Source organism: Salmo salar, chromosome 26 (genome assembly GCF_965601325.2).
Source record: "Salmo salar chromosome 26, fSalSal1, whole genome shotgun sequence".
Lineage (NCBI taxonomy): Eukaryota > Metazoa > Chordata > Actinopteri > Salmoniformes > Salmonidae > Salmo > Salmo salar.
In genome coordinates, this window is record NC_138316.1 from 21,697,853 (window position 1) to 21,719,886 (window position 22,034).

Below are 22,034 nucleotides of genomic sequence, written 5' to 3' on the forward strand. Positions count from 1 at the left end.
TCTCTCCAGGATTTAAATAATTTGGACCTTAGCTTGATCCAATACTCTGACCATAACTGGTCTATATTATGTGAACAACGTGGGTTCAATTCCCACAAAGATCAAATACAAATAAAAACAAATGATGCACTCTGTCATACATGTCGCTCTGGATAAAAATGATCTGTTAAGTGACATATATTAAACTGAACTAAATAGTCCTACAGTATTTTATTGTGCTGCCCCTGCATCTTGAAGCATTTCCACGTTTTGGCCTCCATGCTGAATTGGGGTGAGGGGGATGCTACCCCAATTAGCTGTCCCACTCCAGTCTTCTTTGTCTGGGCTGGGCCGCCTGGGAAGGCTTCTTTGTGGGTTCATAACCACGGTAGACAGAAATAGGTCAGGCTGTCATTTTGAAAGGGAGATGCCCCCTCTTAGCCCTTCCCCACCCTGTGCCCCTTTGTGTTTGACCATCACACCTCTAGCCTCTGATCCAGTTGTAGGATGCAGAGGTATCGCACACACACACACACACACACACACACACACACACACACACACACACACACACACACACACACACACACACACACACACACACACACACACACACACACACACAAATCAAATCAAATGTATTTATATAGCCCTTCTTACATCAGCTGATATCTCAAAGTGCTGTACAGAAACCCAGCCTAAAACCCCAAACAGCAAGCAATGCAGGTGTAGAAGCACGGTGGCTAGGAAAAACTCCCTAGAAAGGCCAAAACCTAGGAAGAAACCTAGAGAGGAACCAGGCTATGAGGGGTGGCCAGTCCTCTTCTGGCTGTGCCGGGTGGAGATTATAACAGCACATGGCCAAGATGTTCAAATGTTCATAAATGACCAGCATGGTCAAATAATAATAATCATAGTAGTTGTCAAGGGTGCAACAAGTCAGCAACTCAAGAGTAAATGTCAGTTGGCTTTTTCATAGCCGATCTTTGAGAGTATCTCTACCACTCCTGCTGTCTCTAGAGAGTTGAAAACAGCAGGTCTGGGACAGGTAGCACGTTCGGTGAACAGGTCAGGGTTCCAGCAGGTCTGGGACAGCAGGTCTGGGACAGGTAGCACGTCCGGTGAACAGGTCAGGGTTCCATAGCCGCAGGCAGAACAGTTGAAACTGGAGCAGCAGCACGGCCAGGTGGACTGGGGACAGCAAGGAGTCATCATGCCAGGTAGTCCTGAGGCATGGTCCTAGGGCTCAGGTCCTCCGAGAGAGAGAAAGAAAGAAAGAGAAAATTAGAGAGAGCATATTTAAATTCACACAGGACACCGGATAAGACAAGAGAAATACTCCAGATGTAACAGACTGACCCTAAACACATAAACTACTGTAGCATAAATACTGGAGGCTGAGACAGGAGGGGTCAGGAGACACTGTGGCCCCATCCGATGAAACCCCCGGACAGGGCCAAACAGGCCGGATATAACCCCACCCACTTTGCCAAAGCACAGCCCCCACACCACTGGAGGGATATCTCCAACCACCAACTTACCATCCTGAGACAAGGCCGAGTATAGCCCACAAAGATCTCCGCCACGGCACAACCCAAGGGGGGCGCCAACCCAGACAGGAAGACCACGTCAGTGACTCAACCCACTCAAGTGACGCACCTCTCCCAGGGACGGCATGGAAGAACACCAGTAAGCCAGTGACTCAGCCCCTGTAATAGGGTTAGAGGCAGAGAATCCCAGTGGAGAGAGGGGAACCGGCCAGGCAGAGACAGCAAGGGCGGTTCGTTGCTCCAGCCTTTCCGTTCACCTTCACACCCCTGGGCCAGACTACACTTAATCATAGGACCTACTGAAGAGATGAGTCTTCAGTAAAGACTTAAAGGTTGAGACTGAGTCTGCGTCTCTCACATGGGTAGGCAGACCATTCCATAAAAATGGAGCTCTATAGGAGAAAGCCCTGCCTCCAGCTGTTTGCTTAGAAATTCTAGGGACAATTAGGAGGCCTGCGTCTTGTGACCGTAGCGTACGAGTCGGTATGTACGGCAGGACCAAATCGGAAAGATAGGTAGGAGCAAGCCCATGTAATGCTTTGTAGGTTAGCAGTAAAACCTTGAAATCAGCCCTTGCCTTAACAGGAAGCCAGTCTAGGGAGGCTAGCACTGGAGTAATATGATCAAATTTTTTGGTTCTAGTCAGGATTCTAGCAGCCGTATTTAGCACTAACTGAAGTTTATTTAGTGCTTTATCCGGGTAGCCGGAAAGTACAGCATTGCAGTAGTCCAACCTAGAAGTAACAAAAGCATGGATTAATTTTTCTGCATCATTTTCTGCATCACACACACACACACACACACACACACACACACACACACACCTAATTCTGATCCTAACCCTAATTGTAACCCCAATCCTAAAGCTAACCCCTATGCCTAAAATAGGCTTTGTCCTCGTGGGGACCTGGGAAATATCCCCACGAGGGAGAATTTTCCTTGTTTTACTGTCCTTGTGGGGACTTTTGGAGATTTCTGGTACCCATGATTTCTGGTCATTTCAATCATACACACGGATACTCTCTAAAAACACGGCACTTCAGTACAAGTGACTTTTTGTAGAATGTTAGGAGAGCATTTTCGCTAACCCTAACCCTTTTCCTAAACTTAACCTAATTCTCCTAAACTGCTATGCTAATTCTCCTAACCTGTTACGGAAAAGTCGTATCTGTATCGAAGTGACATGTTTTTAGGCTAATCTCCTTACACATGAGTGACTCATAGAGGGTAGGGGCTTTGCAAAGTTGTGGAAAAGAGTCCTTGACTTGTCAAAATTATTTCTGCTTTTAAACTTGTCTGTGGGTGTATGGGTTATTGGTCAATCTCTACATTGTTCCAAAAATGTAAATGTCATCTTGACATAGTTCTGAAAGACATTCTTATACCGTATTTTATTCAAGACACTGGGTCAATATACGCTGAGTGCAGGGGCGGAGAATCCCGGGGGGGACGGGGGGGACACGACCCCCCCCATCCTGGGAAGAATATGATTTGTCCCCCCCAATATATCACTGAAACATAACTATGTAATTTAAATAATATTAATAATACGCAATGAAAGCAATTGTGCTGATTATAGACACTTAATAGCGCGTTTTTAAGTTTCAAAAGATTTCGACCCCCCCACCCTTTGCCTCACAATGGTTTGATCCAATGCCAGTTCCTTAGTTGGCAAGGTAACAGAGGGGTCGTATCTACTTTCTGAAAGGCACTCAATGAACGTAACTGACGTGAGGTTAATCCAGTCAATCGCGCACACACACTAGCTGAATATGCAGAGCTAGCGGGCAAATATTAACTATTAAGCTAGCTAGTAATTATTCCATTTATGTGGCATCGTCAAAGATGGAATCTTTGCTATCGTCAATTTATTCCAAGATCAGCATGCAGATGATGTAAGTTAGTGCTTCAAAGTCCCTGTGATAAGGTTAGCGATAAACTGAAGTCCAAACTGAACAGAACTACACTCTCTTCTACCATTGTCTTAAATATATTTAATGGTCTCGTTGCAAAAGCTAAATTGTCGCAAGGGAACTTTTATTTATTTATTTTATTTCACCTTTATTTAACCCGGGTAGCAAAGATTATAGCAAACACCACTGAAACGGAATTGGTGCTCGCTAGCTTTGCAAATTCAGCTATTGTTGGAAGCCAGCCAATATGAAACAAACAATTAAAATTACAAAAGGTTGCAGCATATGTTGTGTAAATGGTGAACTCATACAGCTGTCAGCTCTTGTCATTTTAATCCGTTTCACATTTGCTAGCTACCTTTTAGCTCGAAGCCCACATAGAATGATAAAAGATAAGATGATAGAAGCCCATCTCCTACTGTAAATAACCTACACACTGTGTGTGTGTGTAGCCAGCCAGCCAGGTAGAAAAATGGCAGAAAAATAAAAGGCGGACATCGGAGTATTTTTCAGTACACCAAAACGCAAAGTAAGAACCCTAGTAGCCTAATATCTCAAAGACTAGTTGATAAAATGTTCATAAGAAAGAAATGAAATTCTAATGGAAATGTTTCACAATGATGTCATTAGGCAGAGCAGGCAACAGATGGCACACAGACAGCAGAGTTGGGGACAGATATGCAGTGACAGACTGGCAGAGACAGGGAGTCTCAGGTAAGTTTGTTGAGTCTTTGTTTGGCAACATTATAAAAGGTTCTCAATTTTTTTGACTTGTAAAATAGGAACATATTTGGAAAATGCCATGGATACCCCCACTCTCAACTTAAACTGGTGACTGAACTAAGATTTGTTAAAGGCAATGGTATTGCTGTTGTGATTAGTTGTGTAGTTTTGGGTACCGGTAGTTAGGAGTACGGCAAACACCTTATTTCTTTGGTTCCTCAATATACATTTACCATATTACAATGTAGGCTATGTGTTACAGCACTACTTTTGGTGTCCCCCTCAGGAATTGCTCTTGAGAAAATGTCATGTAATTGTCCCCTTCCAAAGTTGATATCAGATTTTCGCCCCTGGCTGAGTGTACAAAACTCCCCCCCGTCGGGGCATGGACTCTGCCAGTTGTCAAAAGCGTTCCACAAGGATGCTGGCCCATGTTGACGCCAATGCTTACCACAGTTGTGTCAAGTTGTCTGTATGTGTTTTTGGGTGGTGGACAATTCTTGATACACACGGGAAACTGTTGAGCGTGAAAAACCCAGCAGGGTTGCAGTTTTTGACACAAACCGGTGTGCCTGACACCTACTACCATAACCTGTTCAAAGGCACTTAAATATTTTGTCCTGCCCATTCAAACTTTGAATGGCACACACACAATCCATGTCTCAATTGTCTCCAAGCTTAAAAAAGCGTATTTAACCAGTCTCCTTCACTTCATCTACACTGATTGAAGTGAATTTAACAAGTGACATCAATAAGGGATCATAGCGTTCACCTGGATTCACCTGGTCAGTCTATGTCATGGAAAGAGCAGGTGTCCTTCATGTTTTGTACACTCACTGTACATTACAATATAGTTTCATTAGCACAGTATCATGACACTCTTTTATGTGTGACGCTCCCTAGCACTAACGTGATTTCATTGGCTAAGATGAAAATCTGGTGCGCCGCTTCATGCATCCTTCGGCGTGAAGTTCGCTGTACGCGAGACATTAGTTAACAGGAAGAAAATGCATTGGTTCTGTTGGATGAAAGATGCAGTAGGAGGGAGTTTTAAAACTGCCTTTCGAATATTAGTTAAGTAAATGCCCTGCGTGATAGCTTGCTTACAATATATCGATGAAACAAACTCAACTTGAATAGCATTCCAGTGTTGGAATGTTGCTTTGAGGACAACTCATTGGTAAGTACATCTGAGCATTCATCAGGACGCTCGTGACAGGAGATAACTAGGTAACTTACTGTACTGTAGCTAGCTAACGTTAGCTAGTCTGCTGATAATCGGGTGAGTTAACTAGCTGACTAGCTAGTTATTGTGCCACCTAACGTTGTGCTAACTAACGTTACTGTAGCTAGCTAACGTAACTATGGGTGGTTGGCCAAAGTTGCCAAGCCAATCCAGTGGCAGAGGTCTAATCGAAAACGGCTTGCATTTACTGCTGACTTGGTATTTTGCACTCCTACACAATCTGATTAAATCAAATTGGAGTAGGAACTCTAAGAGATATAGCTAGCTACTCTATTGTAGTTTAGTCTCCGTATGTAATGCATACAGCAGGTTATGGTACAATGAGTAGTTGTGTATTTTTCGTTTCACTTTCCCGTGGTGTCCTCACTTTACAGACGCTCCCTACGCTTGAAACCATCCCAGCTTTCAGCCCGCCTCCAACGGCTGGAGCACAGGACCTCATTGCTGGGTGGCTGCTTACTGTGTTCTGGCTCACGGGGAGACGAACTGTACTGACCACTGACCCCGTAGTTGGCACAGCCTTCCCAGGGTTGCAACTATCCCTGCGGTTGCACTGGACTAGGACGGTCGTGGGCATAGGCCCAGTGCTTTACAGAATTTAGGGAAACCTCCCATTCACTATATCATCCAACCGATTCAGACTGGTTATGGAGCTGGAGGTGAGCCGAACCGAGCTGGAAGGTTCCGATGCTCCCCAGTCTCAGAGACACGAGAGGAGCCTCGGACTTCTCACCACGAAGTTCGTTACTTTGCTGCAGGAAGCGAAGGACGGGGTGCTCGATCTCAAAGTAGTGAGTGATGGGCTGCATCCCTTTTGACTGTCTGACTGTAAGAATTGTTAGATATGGTTTGTTTATGTTTTAGTATCATCGCAAAGTCTAATCTTCTAACATATATAAGTCTGAGCACTGCGTGGTTTGGTTGATATTGCTGCATTGTGTTGTAACAGATGTGCAACAAACTCCAAGGAGATGCATGTGGAATATGACATGCACACAGACACCCACACCAGGGTTTCCGTTAGAAAAATGTGTCCGGGAAGATTTCAATTAACATGAAATAGGTGTAGACTAACAGTGTAATGCTTAAAGGGATACTTCGGGATTTTGACAACCCTTTATCTACTTCCCCAGAGTCAGATGAACTCGTGGATAACATTTTTATGTCTCTGTGTCCAGTATGAAGGAAGTTGGAGGTAGTTTTGCGAGCCAATGCTAACGTTAACTAGTGTTAGCGCAATGACTGGAAGTCTATGTGCTAGCAGACACAATATACTTCCAGTGTTTATGGTAACGCTAGTTAACAAATGTGCTAGCACTAGTTATCAACTTCCTTCAAACTGCAAGCAGAGACATTAAAATGGTATCCACGAGTTCATCAGACTCTGGGGAAGTAGATAAAGGGCCTCATTGCCAAAATCCCGAAGTATCTCAATAAATGGCGAATGCAAGGCATGCTTCAATTACTAGTTGAGAAATAAAGCAATAGTAGCTATTTATAATCATCACCATCAAAACCGTTTTTAACATGTGATTGCATTTAGAATTGTTGCGCAATGGCACTCCAGAAGCAACGAGCGGAGGATCTGCAGCAGCAGCTCTAGCGCTGTCTGACAAGTGGTATTCCGTAAAAAAATGGGCTCTGTATGCTGTGCACGTGTAATAAATAAGCTACATGACGACTAACGAAAATACACACTTCCCAATTTAATTCCACAAAATGTTGTACATTGAAGCTGCACTATGCAGAAATCAATCCCCTGTTTCCTGGTTGCAAAAATTCTAATTGTTTGCCTTATTTCAATTTATGTTACAAAACAAGCAAGTATCGTGTGGAGAATCATTCTACCATCTAAACCGCTATGATATATGTTTTCCATAATCAAAAATATTGTATTTTCAGCTGTTTGAAGCTGGTGTACAAAACTAAGAACAGGAAGCATAGAAATACCGCACATAGAACAGATCTACCACTTCTTAACTTCGCGGGGATTGATTTAACAACACCCAGTGAAATAGCAGTGCGCCAAATTCAAAAACAGAAATACTCACAATAATAATTCATAAATCATACAAGTGTTATACATCCGTTTAAAGATTAACTTCTTGTTAATCCAGCCACAGTGTCAGATTTCAAAAAGGCTTTACGGTGAATTATCTGAGGACAGCACCCAGCATACCAACACATGAAAATCACATTTCAACCCGCCAGGCACGACACAAAAGTCATAACATCACAAATGGTCCTTTTGTTCGATAAATTCTGTCGTTATAGCCCGAAAATGTCAATTTATTTGGTGCATTTGATTCAGAAAATACACCGGTTCCAACTCGTGCAACATGACTACAAAATATCTAATAAGTTACCTGTAAACGCTGTCGAAACATTTCAAATAACTTTCCTAATCCAACTTTAGGTATTTTAAAACGTAAATAATCGATAAAATGTAAGACTGGATAAACTGTGTTCAATACCGAATAAAAATAACGTGAAGCGTGTGACCTGGAGCGCGCATCAAAACATTAGAGAGCACTAGGCTGGACCCTTGTTCTGAATAACCGTACTTCTACATTTCTCTAAAGAAAAACATCAACCAATTTCTAAAGACTGTTGACATCTAGTGGAAGCAATAGGAACTGCAACCAAGTGCCACAGAAATCTAGGTTCCCATAGAAAACCGATTGAAAACAGAGTCACCTCAACAACAAAAAAATTCCTGGATGGTTTGTCCTCGGGGTTTCGCCTGCCAAATGAGTTCTGTTATACTCACAGACAAAGTTTAGTGTTTTCTAACCAAATCTACCAATTATATGCATATCCAAGCTTCTGGGCCTGAGTAGCAGGCAGTTTACTTTGGGCACACTTTTCATCCGGACATGAAAATAGTGCCCCTAGCCTTAAGAAGTTTTAAACTTGCTTTCAATAATGACAGAGCTTTAACTTACATTTCTATGTGAATTTGGTCTGTTCTAAAAGTTACATATTGCAGCTTTAGCCTATAGACCGATAAGCATGACAGTCAAATGTATTTTCATCAACTGTTATTTTCATCAATGAATAAAAAGTATTATTTGTAATGGGATTGTTTTTTTCTCCCAGTCAATTTGACCAGCAACAATTTTATCTGATTTTAATTTTTTTATTTGCCAAAAGCCGGCAATTACACATGCACTGTGATCATGATGATTTACACTCTAAAATAAAATAGAAGCGTAAACTCTAATATAAAACTAAGTGTTAAACTGTTACATTATCTAGGTTACTGTCAGTAAGAATTTCAAGGAATAAGAGGGTAAAACACAGAAAGAGTGTGTGTGCAAAAGAGACAAGCCGTGTCTCATCGCTCAGTGGGTGGCTCTGTCACGGTCTGTCATTATTGTCCACATTGTTTAGTCCCCCCTCTGATAGGCTCATAGGGTTGTGACCTTTCCTATTATTGGCTATCAGGGCTATGACCCATCCAGTGATATGTCTCACAGGCTCTGACCTTTGTGATTTGTTATTAACCCCACACTAGATATGCATCCCACTAAGGAAAATAGCCTAGATAGGGACATTTGGGTGCTTGCATTTTAAAATCATTCATTAAGTTATTTTGCTTCTGATCAGAGATGGTGACCTTTGACAGTTGTGTTGTGAGTAATGTCGTTTTTCCTGCTCTTGTAGGCAGCAGACACCCTGGCCGTCAGACAGAAGAGGCGCATCTATGACATCACCAATGTACTGGAGGGCATTGGCCTGATCGAGAAGAAGTCAAAGAACAGTATTCAGTGGAAGTGAGTGTGTGTGTATGTTCGCGCGCTTGTATGTTTGTAGGTATGCACACAGTATGTGCTTACATTTCATTGCACTATCTGTCTAAGGGGAGCTGGCCCAGGCTGTAACACAAGGGAGATTGGTGACAGGCTGATTGACCTGAAGTCGGAGCTTGAAGATCTGGATATGAGGGAAAGTGAGCTGGACCAGCAGAGGGTGTGGGTCCAACAAAGCATCAAGAATGTGACCGAGGACACACACAATAGTCCATATCCTTACTATGTACCCACATACTCATACCTACACCAACATCTAAATTGTTACCCCAACCTAACCTTACATAGGTATCCATGTCAGTCCACAGTCCACACCAGTAGAAACTTTTAGACAAGAGCTGCAGTGCTGTCTTGTCTGTACAATAGCAGAGGATACACTTGCCAGCATTAATACTGTTATAATACTCTGTTAAGGTGTGTGTCTGACCTTAACTCTGACCAACTCTGGCCTATGTTAATCATGAGGACATCTGCAGCTGCTTCAAAGGTGATACCCTCTTGGCGGTGCGTGCTCCCTCTGGTACGCAGCTGGAGGTGCCCATACCTGAAGCTGTAAGTTGGATTTGTTTCTGCCACCTCCTCCCCCTAGTCAGTCTGTCAGTCTTCTCAGGGTGAAAGTAAGTGTGTGTGTGTTTGTCTCCACTTTTAGGTTGAAAACGGTCCGAGGAAGTATCAGATCCATCTGATGAGTGCTGCTGGGCCCATTGATGTTCTGCTCATCAACAAGGACCCAGTTAACGCAACACCTGTGGTGCTGCCAGTCCCGCCCCCTGAGGAAATGCTGCAGAACGCCAAGTCTGCTGCAGCCTCTGCAGACACAACCACTAACACACCCACTCACACATTTGTCAAGACCACCCAGTGTCTGGCCACCGGCAAGCCTAAAGCACATTCAGCAGCTAAGCCATCAGGTGACCTCACTGTTATATCTCTCATGCTCTATGAAAATGTTTTGTCTGCTAAACTCTCAATACAATATCATTGAATTGTCCCATGTCTACCTCTGTGTCCATCTCTCTCTCTCTCTCTCTCTACCTCTATCTCCCTCTACCTCTACCTCTCTCTCTCTACCTCTACCTACCAGACACCTCCAGCACTGAAAAACCTGCTCCACAACCACCATCATTGGACACCCGATCCCTCCAGTCTTCTGCTTCGTTGGACAACAACGTGACTGTCTTTGAACCAATCAAATCCGATTCATCTGACTGTGAGTTAGAATTCAATGTATCTGTGTGTGTGTGCGCATGTTGTGGGGTAGCAGCAATAGGGTTGGGCGATATTACGATAGTATCGGATATCGAAGATTATTGACAGCCAGCGTCGACGGTGATGACATTGTGATGTGAAAGATGCTGTATAAAGCCAAAGCCTATTTTATTTTTCATAGAGGACACTCCGGTGTCTAATTATTTTAAAAGTCAAATGTTGTCTCTTCTCTCCATTTGATATGAATATGACTTAAGTTTTTATGCATGCTGGCTTTCTCCTCCCGCCGTGCTACTTCATGATCAAACAATTAGCTTAGAACGCCGTTAGATAAATTCTCAAAGTTTTAGGTTGTTTTTGAAAAACCTTAAAACATGATAGGCCTAAGGTAATAATGAAAGAGGTAGAACAAACAATAACAAGATAGACAAATCTAATGAGTAGTTTGAACAAACCTTACAGTTGGACAAAGCTTAGTCTTCTATAAAGTAATGCATGCAACCCTCCTTCTTTCCGTTGTGAGCCAAACGGCTAAAAGCCAAATCCCACTAATTAAAATAGCCTATCAAAAGCATGAAGTTAAAATTATAAATACTATTTACCAAATAGGCTATTCTAATGAAGTGTTTAACATCCTAAAGTTGCAGCTTTCAAATGCAGTCTATAGGCGATTCTTCTCTATCACAGGTTTATTTTAAATAACATATGTTACAGGCAACAACAAGTCAAATTGAGTAAACAATATCAATATGGAAAAATGTAATGAGAAGTCAAAAGAACTTACAGCTGTGCAAAGCTTAAGAAAGAAATGTGTAGAGTAGGCCAATTTCCATAGCCTATAATTAGCAATGTAGTCCCCAACCTACCTATACAACATATAGAAAGAAACCTTGGCTAATAAGGGAGGAAGATTAGGCAAAACTTGTGAGTTATTGAATAATTATCCAGTTATGGGGACAGCGGAATTGCATGCTCTGCAGCTGGGCCCTTGATCATTTACAACCCATCACATGACGCACAGCCAGCGAGGATCCTTGACTGTCACTTGCACTTCGGCACACAGACTAGGGCTGGGCGATTTGAAATGAATTGGATAAATTAGAATGTATGTTTTTGCGCGATATTCCAAATACCTGTATTGCGGATCATTTTTTTATGAGTGTTTATGTGCGCTTGTCTTTTTGGTCCCGGCTCTATCTATAATATATATATTAATTATGCATGACAAGATGCTCATGTCTCTGCCCTGACAATGGGAGTCGTTGTCCCAAAGGTGGGAAGGCAGGCGACAAGCTTACGTCTAAAATAAGCCCATAGAAATGCATTGGGCTTATTTTGGACAGATTTTTGCGAGAGAAACGTTTTGTCAACATTTGTCAAACCTCTCACTCCGCCTCTTCCTCTCTATTTACACATACACACCAAGCCCCTCCCCTGCCACTCAGAATAACAAAGATGAGAGATCACTTCTTCCTCTCTGACAAACAGGTTTCAACTCGTTATTTGAATTTTGGTCCAACAGAATGGGTCATATGGACACTGAAACACATTGAGACATTATTTTACTGTAATAGTGGAAGTTAACCTTTCTAATGATAGCCTTTTTATGTCTCAACTCCTCAAGTTGCTCGCAGAGCGGACACTACTAAAACAGGAGTATCAATGAACATTGGTTCTGGAAAATGAATGTTCAGTTTGTCACGCACGCATTGTGGTACCACGTACAGCTAGCAGAATTTTCTGCTAGCAGTCTAATTTGTTTGAGACCTGTGTAAATGTTCTTCAGCGTCTCATCCCGTCACCGGGATCAAAATCCAGCGAAAAATCATATCGCCAATTAGCATAAAAAAAAAATCATAATTAAAAAAAATATATATATATTTTTTTTTTATAGATACACCTCTCCTGAATCGACCCACGTCGTCCGATTTCAAAAAGGTTTTACAGGAAAAGCAAATCATTAGATTATATTAGATGAGTCCATCGTAAAAAGCAGCTTCATAGCCATTTTCCGACCAACCACTTGCATCACATATAATCAAAAAACAGCTAAATGCAGCACTAACCTTTTACAAACTTCATCAGATGGCACCCCTAGGACATCATGTTATACAATGCATGCATTCTTTTGTTCAATAAAGGTCATATTTATATATAAAAACAGCATTTTACATCTCTGTCTGAGGTTCACTACATAATTTCCCCTCAAAAGCGTCCCGGTAAACAATGCTACATTTCCCTAAATTACTATCCTATAACGATTTTTTAAATGTATATTGTCAATCTAACATTTATAGATGAATATCTCTTGAGAACACCCGTCATACCAGATTTTAAATTAACTTTACTGGGTAATCACACTTTGCGATAAAAGGAGATGCGATACTCGGAAAATTAGCTAATATACAGAGCTCGGCGCCATCTTGGAAAGAATCGCATGTCACATCTTATCTTGTATAATATTGTCAATAATCGCCTACCTTTAGTTGTCTTCATCAGAAAGCATCCCAGGTCCACAACAGATGTATTTTCGGTCAAAAAGTCCATACTTCACGTTCCATTAGCCTGATGTTGGTAGCGCGTCCTATGGCTCTCTCCAAGCGCAGGGCTGAAGTTCAGAATAAAATGCAATGCTCCCGCATGTAGGTTCGTTCAAACATGTCAAACGTTGTATAAAATAAATCTTCAGGGCCTGTAACACCAAGAGAGCCAATAAGATTCGAGGGGGATGATGTCATGGCCTTTAAAACCGTATCCAAAGGTGGGGGCAGACATGGCCGCCGGCGTCATAATGGTGATGGCCCATCCCCTGTGACCAATTTCAAACTCGTGTCATTCACTGAGTTTTGACTCTATAAGGCTCAAACCACTGTGAAAGGACTGGCGACATCTAGTGGAAGCAATAGGAAGTGCTCACTGAACCATTGTTAACGGTGTGATTAATAAGGAAAGATGAGAAGTCGAGTCCACAATTCAGAATTCCACTTCCTGTTTCAATCGGTCTCGGGGTTTTGACTGCCATTTGAGTTCTGTTATACTCACAGACACCATTCAAACAGTTTTAGAAACTTTAGAGTGTTTTCTATCCATATATAATAAGTATATGCATGCCCTAGCTTCTGAGTTTGATTAGTAGGCCGTTGAAAATGGGAAAGATTTCTTTTCAAAATGCGCTGTGGCGCCCCCTATCCTACGGTATCCTCAAGAGGTTAATGCCTGCTACAAGAAGTTAGTCATTATTAGTGAATGTACATTATGCATGGTTCTGGTAAAATTTGTAACAAAAAGGCAATTTTCATAAACTGACTTGAAAGCCAGATCAGTGATTATTGCAAAAAAGCAGGTTAAATTATTTAGATTAAGTTAATATTGGGTTGTATGGTTGTGGAAGGTGTATTTTTAGCCTTGGTATAATTTCATAAGACCTGAATCCATTAGATTATTGCTGACTGGTTGAAATGCAGTGTATTTGCTCTTTTAATTGTACAACAAAGCTTATTTAGTGAACTTAAAAAAAAAAATCAAGGTATATATTGTGAATTGCCCATAGGTTTGAAAGAATCGAGAGATGATTTTGTGGCAATGTCGCCCAGACCTAATAGCGGCACACACCTCTTTCGTGCCACAGATCCAACTGAGAAGAATACACTACGGAAAAAGAGTTGGCTCCAAGATATATTTTGTCAATATATATTTTGTCCTTTTTTAGCAGTCTTTTATAAAAAAAAATTTTTTAAACCGTACAATTGTTGGGTTGGCCAATAGGGGGCGATACCATTGTACATTACAATGTTTTATGGGTACTTAATCACGATAGGACAAAGGTTGACCGCCCAACCATAAGCAGCAATGTGATGGAGGCAGATAAACCTTGGCACTGGGCTAGCATTCCAATGGTCTCTCTCTTACACACACACACACACACACACACACACACACACACACACACACACACACACACACACACGAGCGCGCGTGCTTAAAGTACCAGTCAAAATTTGGACACACCTCTTCATTCAAGGGTTTTTCTTTATTTTTACGATTTTCTAGTGAAGACATCAAAACTATGAAATAACACATGGAATCATGTAATAACCAAAAAAACTGTTAAACAAATCAAAATATATTTGAGATTCTTCAAAGTAGCCACCCTTTGTCTTGATGACAACTTTGCACACACTTGGCATTCTCTCAACCAGCTTCATGAGGCAGTCACCTTGAATGTGTTTCAATTAACAGGTGTGCCTTGTTAATTTGTGGAATTTCTTTCCTTAATGCGTTTGAGCCAATCAGTTGTGTTGTGACGAGGTAGGGGTGATATACAGAAGATAGCCCTATTTGGTAAAATACCAAGTCCATATTATGGCAAGAACAGCTCATATAAGCAAAGCGAAATGACAGTCCATCATTACTTTAAGACATGAAGGTCAGTCAATCTGGAAAATGTCAAGAACTTTGAAAGTTTATTCAAGTGCAGTCGCAAAAACCATCAAGCGCTATGATGAAACTGGCTCTCATGAGGACCGTCACAGGAAAGGAAGGCCCAGAGTTACCTCTGCTGCAAGATGGGCTTCCGAGTGGCGCAGCGGTCTAAAGCACTGCATCTCAGTGCTAGAGGCGTCTCTACAGACACCCTGGTTCGAATCCAGGCTGTATCACAACCGGCCCTGATTGTGAGTCCCATAGGGCGGCGCACAATTGGCCCAGCGTCATCCGGGTTTGGCCGGTGTAGGCCGTCATTGTAAATAAGAATTTGTTCTTAACTAACTTGCTTAGTTAAATAAAATAAAAGATAAGGTCATTAGAGTTAACTGCACCTCAGATTTCGGCCCAAATAAATGCTTCAGAGTTCAAGTAACAGACACATCTCTATATCAGCTGTTCAGAGGAGACTGTGTGAATCAGGCCTTCATGGTCGATTTGCTGCAAAGAAACCACTACTAAAGGACACCAATAAGAAGAAACTTACTTGGGCAAAGAAACATGAGCAGTGGACATTAGACCTGTGGAAATCTGTCCTTTGGTCTGGTGAGTCCAAATGTGAGATTTTTTGGTTCCTGCCGCCGTGTCTTGGGGAGACGCAGAGTAGGTGAACAGATGATCTCCGCATGTGTGGTTCCCGAAGCATGGAGGAGGTTGTGTGATGGTGTGGGGGTGCTTTGCTGGTGACACTGTCTGTGGTTTATTTAGAATTCAAGCCAAACTTAACCAGCATGGCTACCACAGGATTCTGCAGCGATACGCCATCCCATCTGGTTTTCGCTTCGTGGGACTATTGATTTGTTTTTCAACAGGGAAATGACCCAACACGCCTCCAGGCTGTGTAAGGGCTATTTGACCAAGAAGGAGAGTGATGGAGTGCTGCTTCAGATGACCTGTTTTGGGATGAGTTGGACCACAGAGTGAAGAAAAGGCAGCCACCAAGTGCTCAGCATATGTGGCAACTCCTTCAAGACTGTTGGGAAAGCATTCCAGGTGAATCTGGTTGAGAGAATGCCAAGACTGTGCAATGCAGTCATCAAGGCAAAGGGTGGCTTCTTTGAAGAATCTAAAATATATTTTGATTTAACTTTTTTGATTACTACATGATTCCATATGTGTCACTTCATAGTTGGTCTTCACTAGTCTACAATGTAGAAAATAGTAAAAAAATAAAATAATTAATGAGTAGGTGTGTCCAAACTTTTGACTGGTACTGTACGTACATTGTTTATCTGTTTTAGTAAGCACACACTTCCGACCACAGTGTTTTTTTGTTTTTTTTACATTAAAACCCTGGCTATGCCCAATGCACTGTAACACAGGAAGCATCTGTGTGGCAACAAACAGTGTATAAAGCCTGCCTGCTATAGAAATGTGTGTGTGCGCAAACTGTTTTAATTTTTGGTTGTTTAATGAACATACACAGGAAAACAGTGTGTAAATTGGCTCTACCTTATAAAAACAACCTCTAATGTACTTGTATGGTGTCTATATTGTGCCTTGTGTTTTTCAGTGCTGGATTTCCCCAAATACTTTTCTGACATGTTTGACTCTGCTAAAGGTACTGCGTGTGACTCTTGTGTGTGCATGTGTATCATGTCTTAAACTTGATTTAAATGTATCCAAACAGACCCTTGCTTTGCATTTCAGGAAATTGAAGTTAATGATAAATTGTGACTTTGTGTATAGCAGACACTCTCTCACCTCTTTGTGTGTGTGTGTGTGTGTGTAGAGATGGTGAGTGCAGATCTACTAGAGGAACTTATGGCGTCAGAAGGTAAGAGTCTAAAACGGATTGTGTTATAAACCCCCTGTACTTTGACTTGATGATTCCAGTTATGTTTATATCCCTCTACCAGTGTTTTCTCCACTCCTCCGCCTCTCTCCCCCCCCGGGTGACCATGACTACATCTATAACCTGGATGAGAGTGAGGGCCTCTGCGACCTCTTTGACGTCCCCGTCCTCAACCTTTGACCTATGAACCTTGCCACAAGGCTCACATGAAGAGGCCTTTTTTTTTAAGAAAGCCAAGAACAGTTTTTAAACAATTCTTTGAGTACTAACTAACCGATGAAGTGGTCTATTTTTGGAGTCTTGTAATATAAGCTGAATTGATAAACAAACAGTTTTTGATAATTTTCATACTCTTTATTTTTGTCACGTCCTCTTCGTTGATGTCTGAACAGGGAGATGATGCAACTTATCCTGGAGAGCAGCCATCCCCTACTGGCTTATAAGCTTTAATGATGTCATGTAATGTATTTTTGTATCTGCTACTGAAGTGGCAGTGGATGTGTTTTTAGAAGTTGAGTTGTGATCCATTTGGAGTGAGTAAAGATGGCTTGGGTTGAGGGAAGGATAGTAAATTAATGGGATGCTCAAGGCAAAATCATCTGACACCTTGGCACTTATGTACATCTGAAACTGTTGGATAGTAAGCAATAAGACAATTCCATCTAGTTTTTTAGAGGGCAAGGTAGAGCTATTGCCATATCGCAGACTTATTTGATCCTTTCAGATCTACATGGTGACTAAGGGTAGGGAGGGATAGGTGCTGTGAGGAGCTTCATTGTTTGTCTACGGTCAATGAGCTCTGCATGTGAGGAGTGCAGCTACTCCATTGCCCACATAGTGGTGCTAGAGTCACAGCGGGAAGAGAAGATCAGCTCCCTCACCTGCCGCAACCTAGTCTCTCCTATGAGTCAGGCACACAAGACCAGCCACAATATACTGACAACATGTAAATCCATTAAAAGCCGTTACCAGTCCTAATCTATTGATGAGGCTTCCAGTTCTCTTCAGTTGCTGGTGCATTTTATATCTTGTCTGTTTCTCCCTCTAAGTCTGTGTACATGTGGAGCACATTTGTTGTTGTATTTCTCACAAGTCTCAACACTGATTTCTATTGTAAAATGCTCTTTATTTTGGTGTATTTTTATAGTGAACTGACACTTTCAAGGAACAGTACGGTACACACATTTTTTTGTCTCTGTTTTTTTTTTTTTACATCCGAATCCAGATTCAACTATGATATGTGTTCGTTCAGGAAGTTCAGAACTGAATATTTTTCAAGTTTAGTGTAAAATCTTCTGTATCATTTGTATTGTTTGGTTGTATTGCATATTGCTGTTTGTAACCTGCTCATGTTCTGATGAGTAAATTCATGATTTCACATCGGGGCGAACTGGAACCAGAAATCGGCCCTGGGAATTTTTGTCACCCCGGCCTATCTGTTCGGGGCCGTATATTTTTGGTCAGTGTCTGTGAAATGGGACAGCAGGAAATAAGCAAAATTATTGTGAGAGAAATTTAAATAGATATGCTAAACTATTCTACAGGTGATATATTGGTTCTATACATAAATGTGTTAATTTTTCTATATTATAGGGGGTTACAATTAGTATATCCCTTATCTCTTTCAATTCTGCAATGTGTAAGTTGCAGATTGACACTCACACCCGTCTTTGTTATCCTATGTGCAAACAAACTCGGCATGTAGCCACAAATCTACTGAGTAAACTTGCCTATATGTTTTTATATGCTAAATGAGGCTCAGAGGATATTCATTTTAAGAATGGGCAGTCATTCCTGATTACCAATATGAATGAAAAAGAATATATAAAATCTTTGGAATTTTGTCTTTTATTACATCACACAACAGACACACTTTTGTCTACTTAGTTGACACCATGAGAAGCATAGTATTATGTTATGTGGTTGGAATGGCTGTATGTGGCTGTTAAGTGGACAGTAGCTTTCAAACAGGCTGAGGCAATTTAGAGTGAGTCAAGGATACAACTTTAGAGTTTTACAGTGGTGTAAAAATGATTTATAGTACAATTTAAGTAGTTTTTTTTTACAACTTTTACTTGACTACATTCTTAAAGAAAATAATGTACTTTTGGTCCATACATTTTCCCTGACACCCAAAAGTACTCGTTACATTGTAAGTGGTTAGCAGGACAGAAAAATGGTCAAATTCACGTACTTATCAAGAGAACATCCTGGTCATCCCTACTGCCTCTGATCTGGTGGACTCACTAAACTTGATGTCTGTGTTGTGGTGTGCCCCTGGCTATTTGTAAAAAAAAATAATTAAACCAAGAATATTGTGCCTTCTGGTTTCCTTAATATAGGCAATTTTAAATGATTTATAATTTTAAGTTTGATACTTAAGTATATTTTTGCAATTACATTTACTTTTCATACTGAAGTATATTTAAAATGAAATACTTTTAGACTTACTCAAGTAGTATTTTACTAGGTCATTCACTTTTACTTGAGTCATTTTCTATTAAGGTATCTTTACTTTTACTCAAGAATGCCAATTGGGTACTTTTTCCACCACTTGGAGTTCAATCTTTCAATGAATTCATGACCCGCTCCATTCTCAGAGTTGTAAGTGACTGCTTGCTAAATTCTTTAGGGCTATCTGATAGTCAAAACTGTTCACTGCTCTGGCACCCCAATGGTGGAACAAGCTCCCTCACGACGCCAGGACAGCGGAGTCCATCACCACCTTCCGGAGACACCTGAAACCCCACCTCTTTAAGGAATACCTGGGATAGGATAAAGTAATCCTTCTAACCCCCCCCCCAAAAAAAGAGAAAAAGATATAGATGTACTATTGTAAAGTGGTTGTTCCACTGGATATCATAAGGTGAATGCACCAATTTGTAAGTCGCTCTGGATAAGAGCGTCTGCTAAATGATGTAAATGTAAATGACTGAAGGTGACAGACTGACATTTGAGCTTGGCTGAAGCACTGTAACTAAAGTAGCGGAGCAGTTTCACAATTGAAGAAATTAAACAAGTGTTTTTGGCCACCTGTCAATCATGACGTAGTGGTGGAACAGAGGGTAGTGTATATGGCCCAGTACATCACTGGGGCCAAGCTCCCTGCCATCCAGGACCTCTATACCAGGCAGTGTCAGAGGAGTGCCCTAAAAATTGTCATAGACTCCAGCCACCCAGTCATAGACTGTTCTCTCTGCTACCGCATGGCAAACAGTACCAGAATCACAAAGTCTGAGACCAAAAGGCTCCTGAAAAGCTTCTACCCCCAAGCCATGAGACTGCTGAACAGTTAATCAAATGGCTACCCAGATTATTTACATTGACCCCCTGTTTTTTGCACTGACTATCTTTCCTTGACTCTATGCACACTCAGACTCTACCCACACACTCACACATACTACACTGACATTCCAACACACACACACACACACATTTTTCTTCCTTTTTAACTCTGCATTGTTGGGAAAGGGCTCGTAATTAAGAGTTTCACAGTAAAGTCTGCACCTGTTGTATTCGGCGCATGTGACAAATAACATTTAATTTGATTTGTATGAAAGATAAGAGTCACTCTGCACACTGTTCAGTCCGCTCTACAAGTAGGTTGAGCTGGAGAAATGGTTAAACTCAAACGTAATTCAACCTTCCCTGATCGGAACCCCTCTCTACTTGTTTGTGGTTCTTTTTTATTTTCAATTCTTAGGTTTGTGACTGCTTGCCACATTCTTTAAGGCTATCTGACTGAAGGTGATAAGACTAATATTTGAGCTTTGTTGAAGCAGTGTAACTGAAGCAGCTGAGGAGTTACACAATTGAAGAAATATATGAAAGATAAGAGTCACCCTGCACACTACTCAATTGGCCTCACAAATAGGTTGAGCTGGAGAAATGGTTATACTCAAACTCAACTGTTCCTGATCGGATCTCCTCTCTAGTTGTTTGTGGTTCTTTTTAGTTTAATTTAATACCAACGGCAGTCTCAACAGCTGTAGCCTATAGGCTATTGTTCATAAGTGTCCATAGATTTAATAAAAATGCTACATATCGCCTAGCCTCTATGAAGTCAATATGAACTACTTACTAGAACTTCTACGTTTACGTTAGTCATATCTGTCTCTTAGATCGCAAATGTCACAGACACATACTTTATGTTGACTAATAGTAATTTTTGTGACAATTTAAAAACCTATTAGCCCATATGAAGTGTTTTTAACAGTTTTAAAGCATAGCCCAATCCATATAAAAACATTGCCTGAACTCACATCTAATGGTATTACTGATGCAGAAATTATTTTATTGAAGTACCTGACATATATTTATGTTTTTTTATTTAAAATATGTCATCAGTTGAAATGAGCTGTTCTGAGTGCTGGCTGACGACTTCAAATGGGTGCTGGCCAGTCAAGTAATGGCGCAGACTGCTGTCCTATCTGTGTTATTGCATGTTACAGATTCCTCCCTTTCGCGAGTTGAACAGGAGTCAGGTTTGGGCACCCAGTCTTCAATTGCTTGCCTTCAAACTGGTATAGATACCAAAGAGAAATCCAACTATAACTTTGTTTAAAGTGCTGTGGTTTGTGGCCTGATCTAGGTCATATAATAATGCATATTAAAATAGAAATATTATGATAATATTAGAAAAATTATAATACATCATAAAATGGAACTGCAGCATAAACAGACAATGTGTGTGTGTGTAGGTGGCTTCTCTTTAAATGGTGAACAACTCTAATAAAAAAGTTGAATGAACTCCATTTGAGTGCAATTATTAGTGGTGAACACTGTGTTCAACCACAGGTTCGTAATCCCCTAATAGGCTAAATAGGCTGTAAACTCAGAGTAAGAAAATATCCCTCCTCATAAACACTGTCTGACTGCTAGTGTTCAAAGCAGTCCAATGTGTGTGGGTGGCGTCTAAGACTCAGCAAATATCCCTGGGTGGTGTGGTTGCAGGGGCGAAAATCTGATATCAACTTTGGAGGGGACAATTACATGACATTTTCTCAAGAGCAATTCCTGAGGGGGACACCAAAAGTAGTGCTGTAACACATAGCCTACATTGTAATATGGTAAATGTATATTGAGAAACCAAAGAAATAAGGTGCTTGCAGTACTCCTAACTACCGGTACCCAAAACTACACAACTAATCACAACAGCAATACCATTGCCTTTAACAAATCTTAGTTCAGTCACCAGTTTAAATTGAGAGTGGGGGTATCCATGGCATTTTCCAATTATGTTCCTATTTTACAAGTCAAAAAAATTGAGAACCTTTCATAATGTTGCCAAACAAAGACTCAACAAACTTACCTGAGACTCCCTGT

At 41.1% G+C, this 22,034-nt stretch overlaps 1 protein-coding gene across 1 annotated transcript; it reads left to right on the forward strand.

The window, feature by feature from the left end:
- Window positions 1-5,093: 5,093 nt before the first annotated feature.
- LOC106587399 (transcription factor E2F4) lies at window positions 5,094-19,029 on the forward strand. Its single transcript, XM_082969521.1, has 10 exons — window positions 5,094-5,345; window positions 5,786-6,202; window positions 9,078-9,187; window positions 9,275-9,435; window positions 9,666-9,775; window positions 9,873-10,134; window positions 10,308-10,433; window positions 16,428-16,475; window positions 16,647-16,691; window positions 16,774-19,029. Exons 2-10 carry the CDS (start codon window positions 6,059-6,061, stop codon window positions 16,887-16,889), a joined length of 1,122 nt encoding a protein of 373 aa, XP_082825647.1. The 5' UTR covers window positions 5,094-5,345; window positions 5,786-6,058; the 3' UTR covers window positions 16,890-19,029.
- The last annotated feature ends 3,005 nt before the right edge of the window (window positions 19,030-22,034 follow it).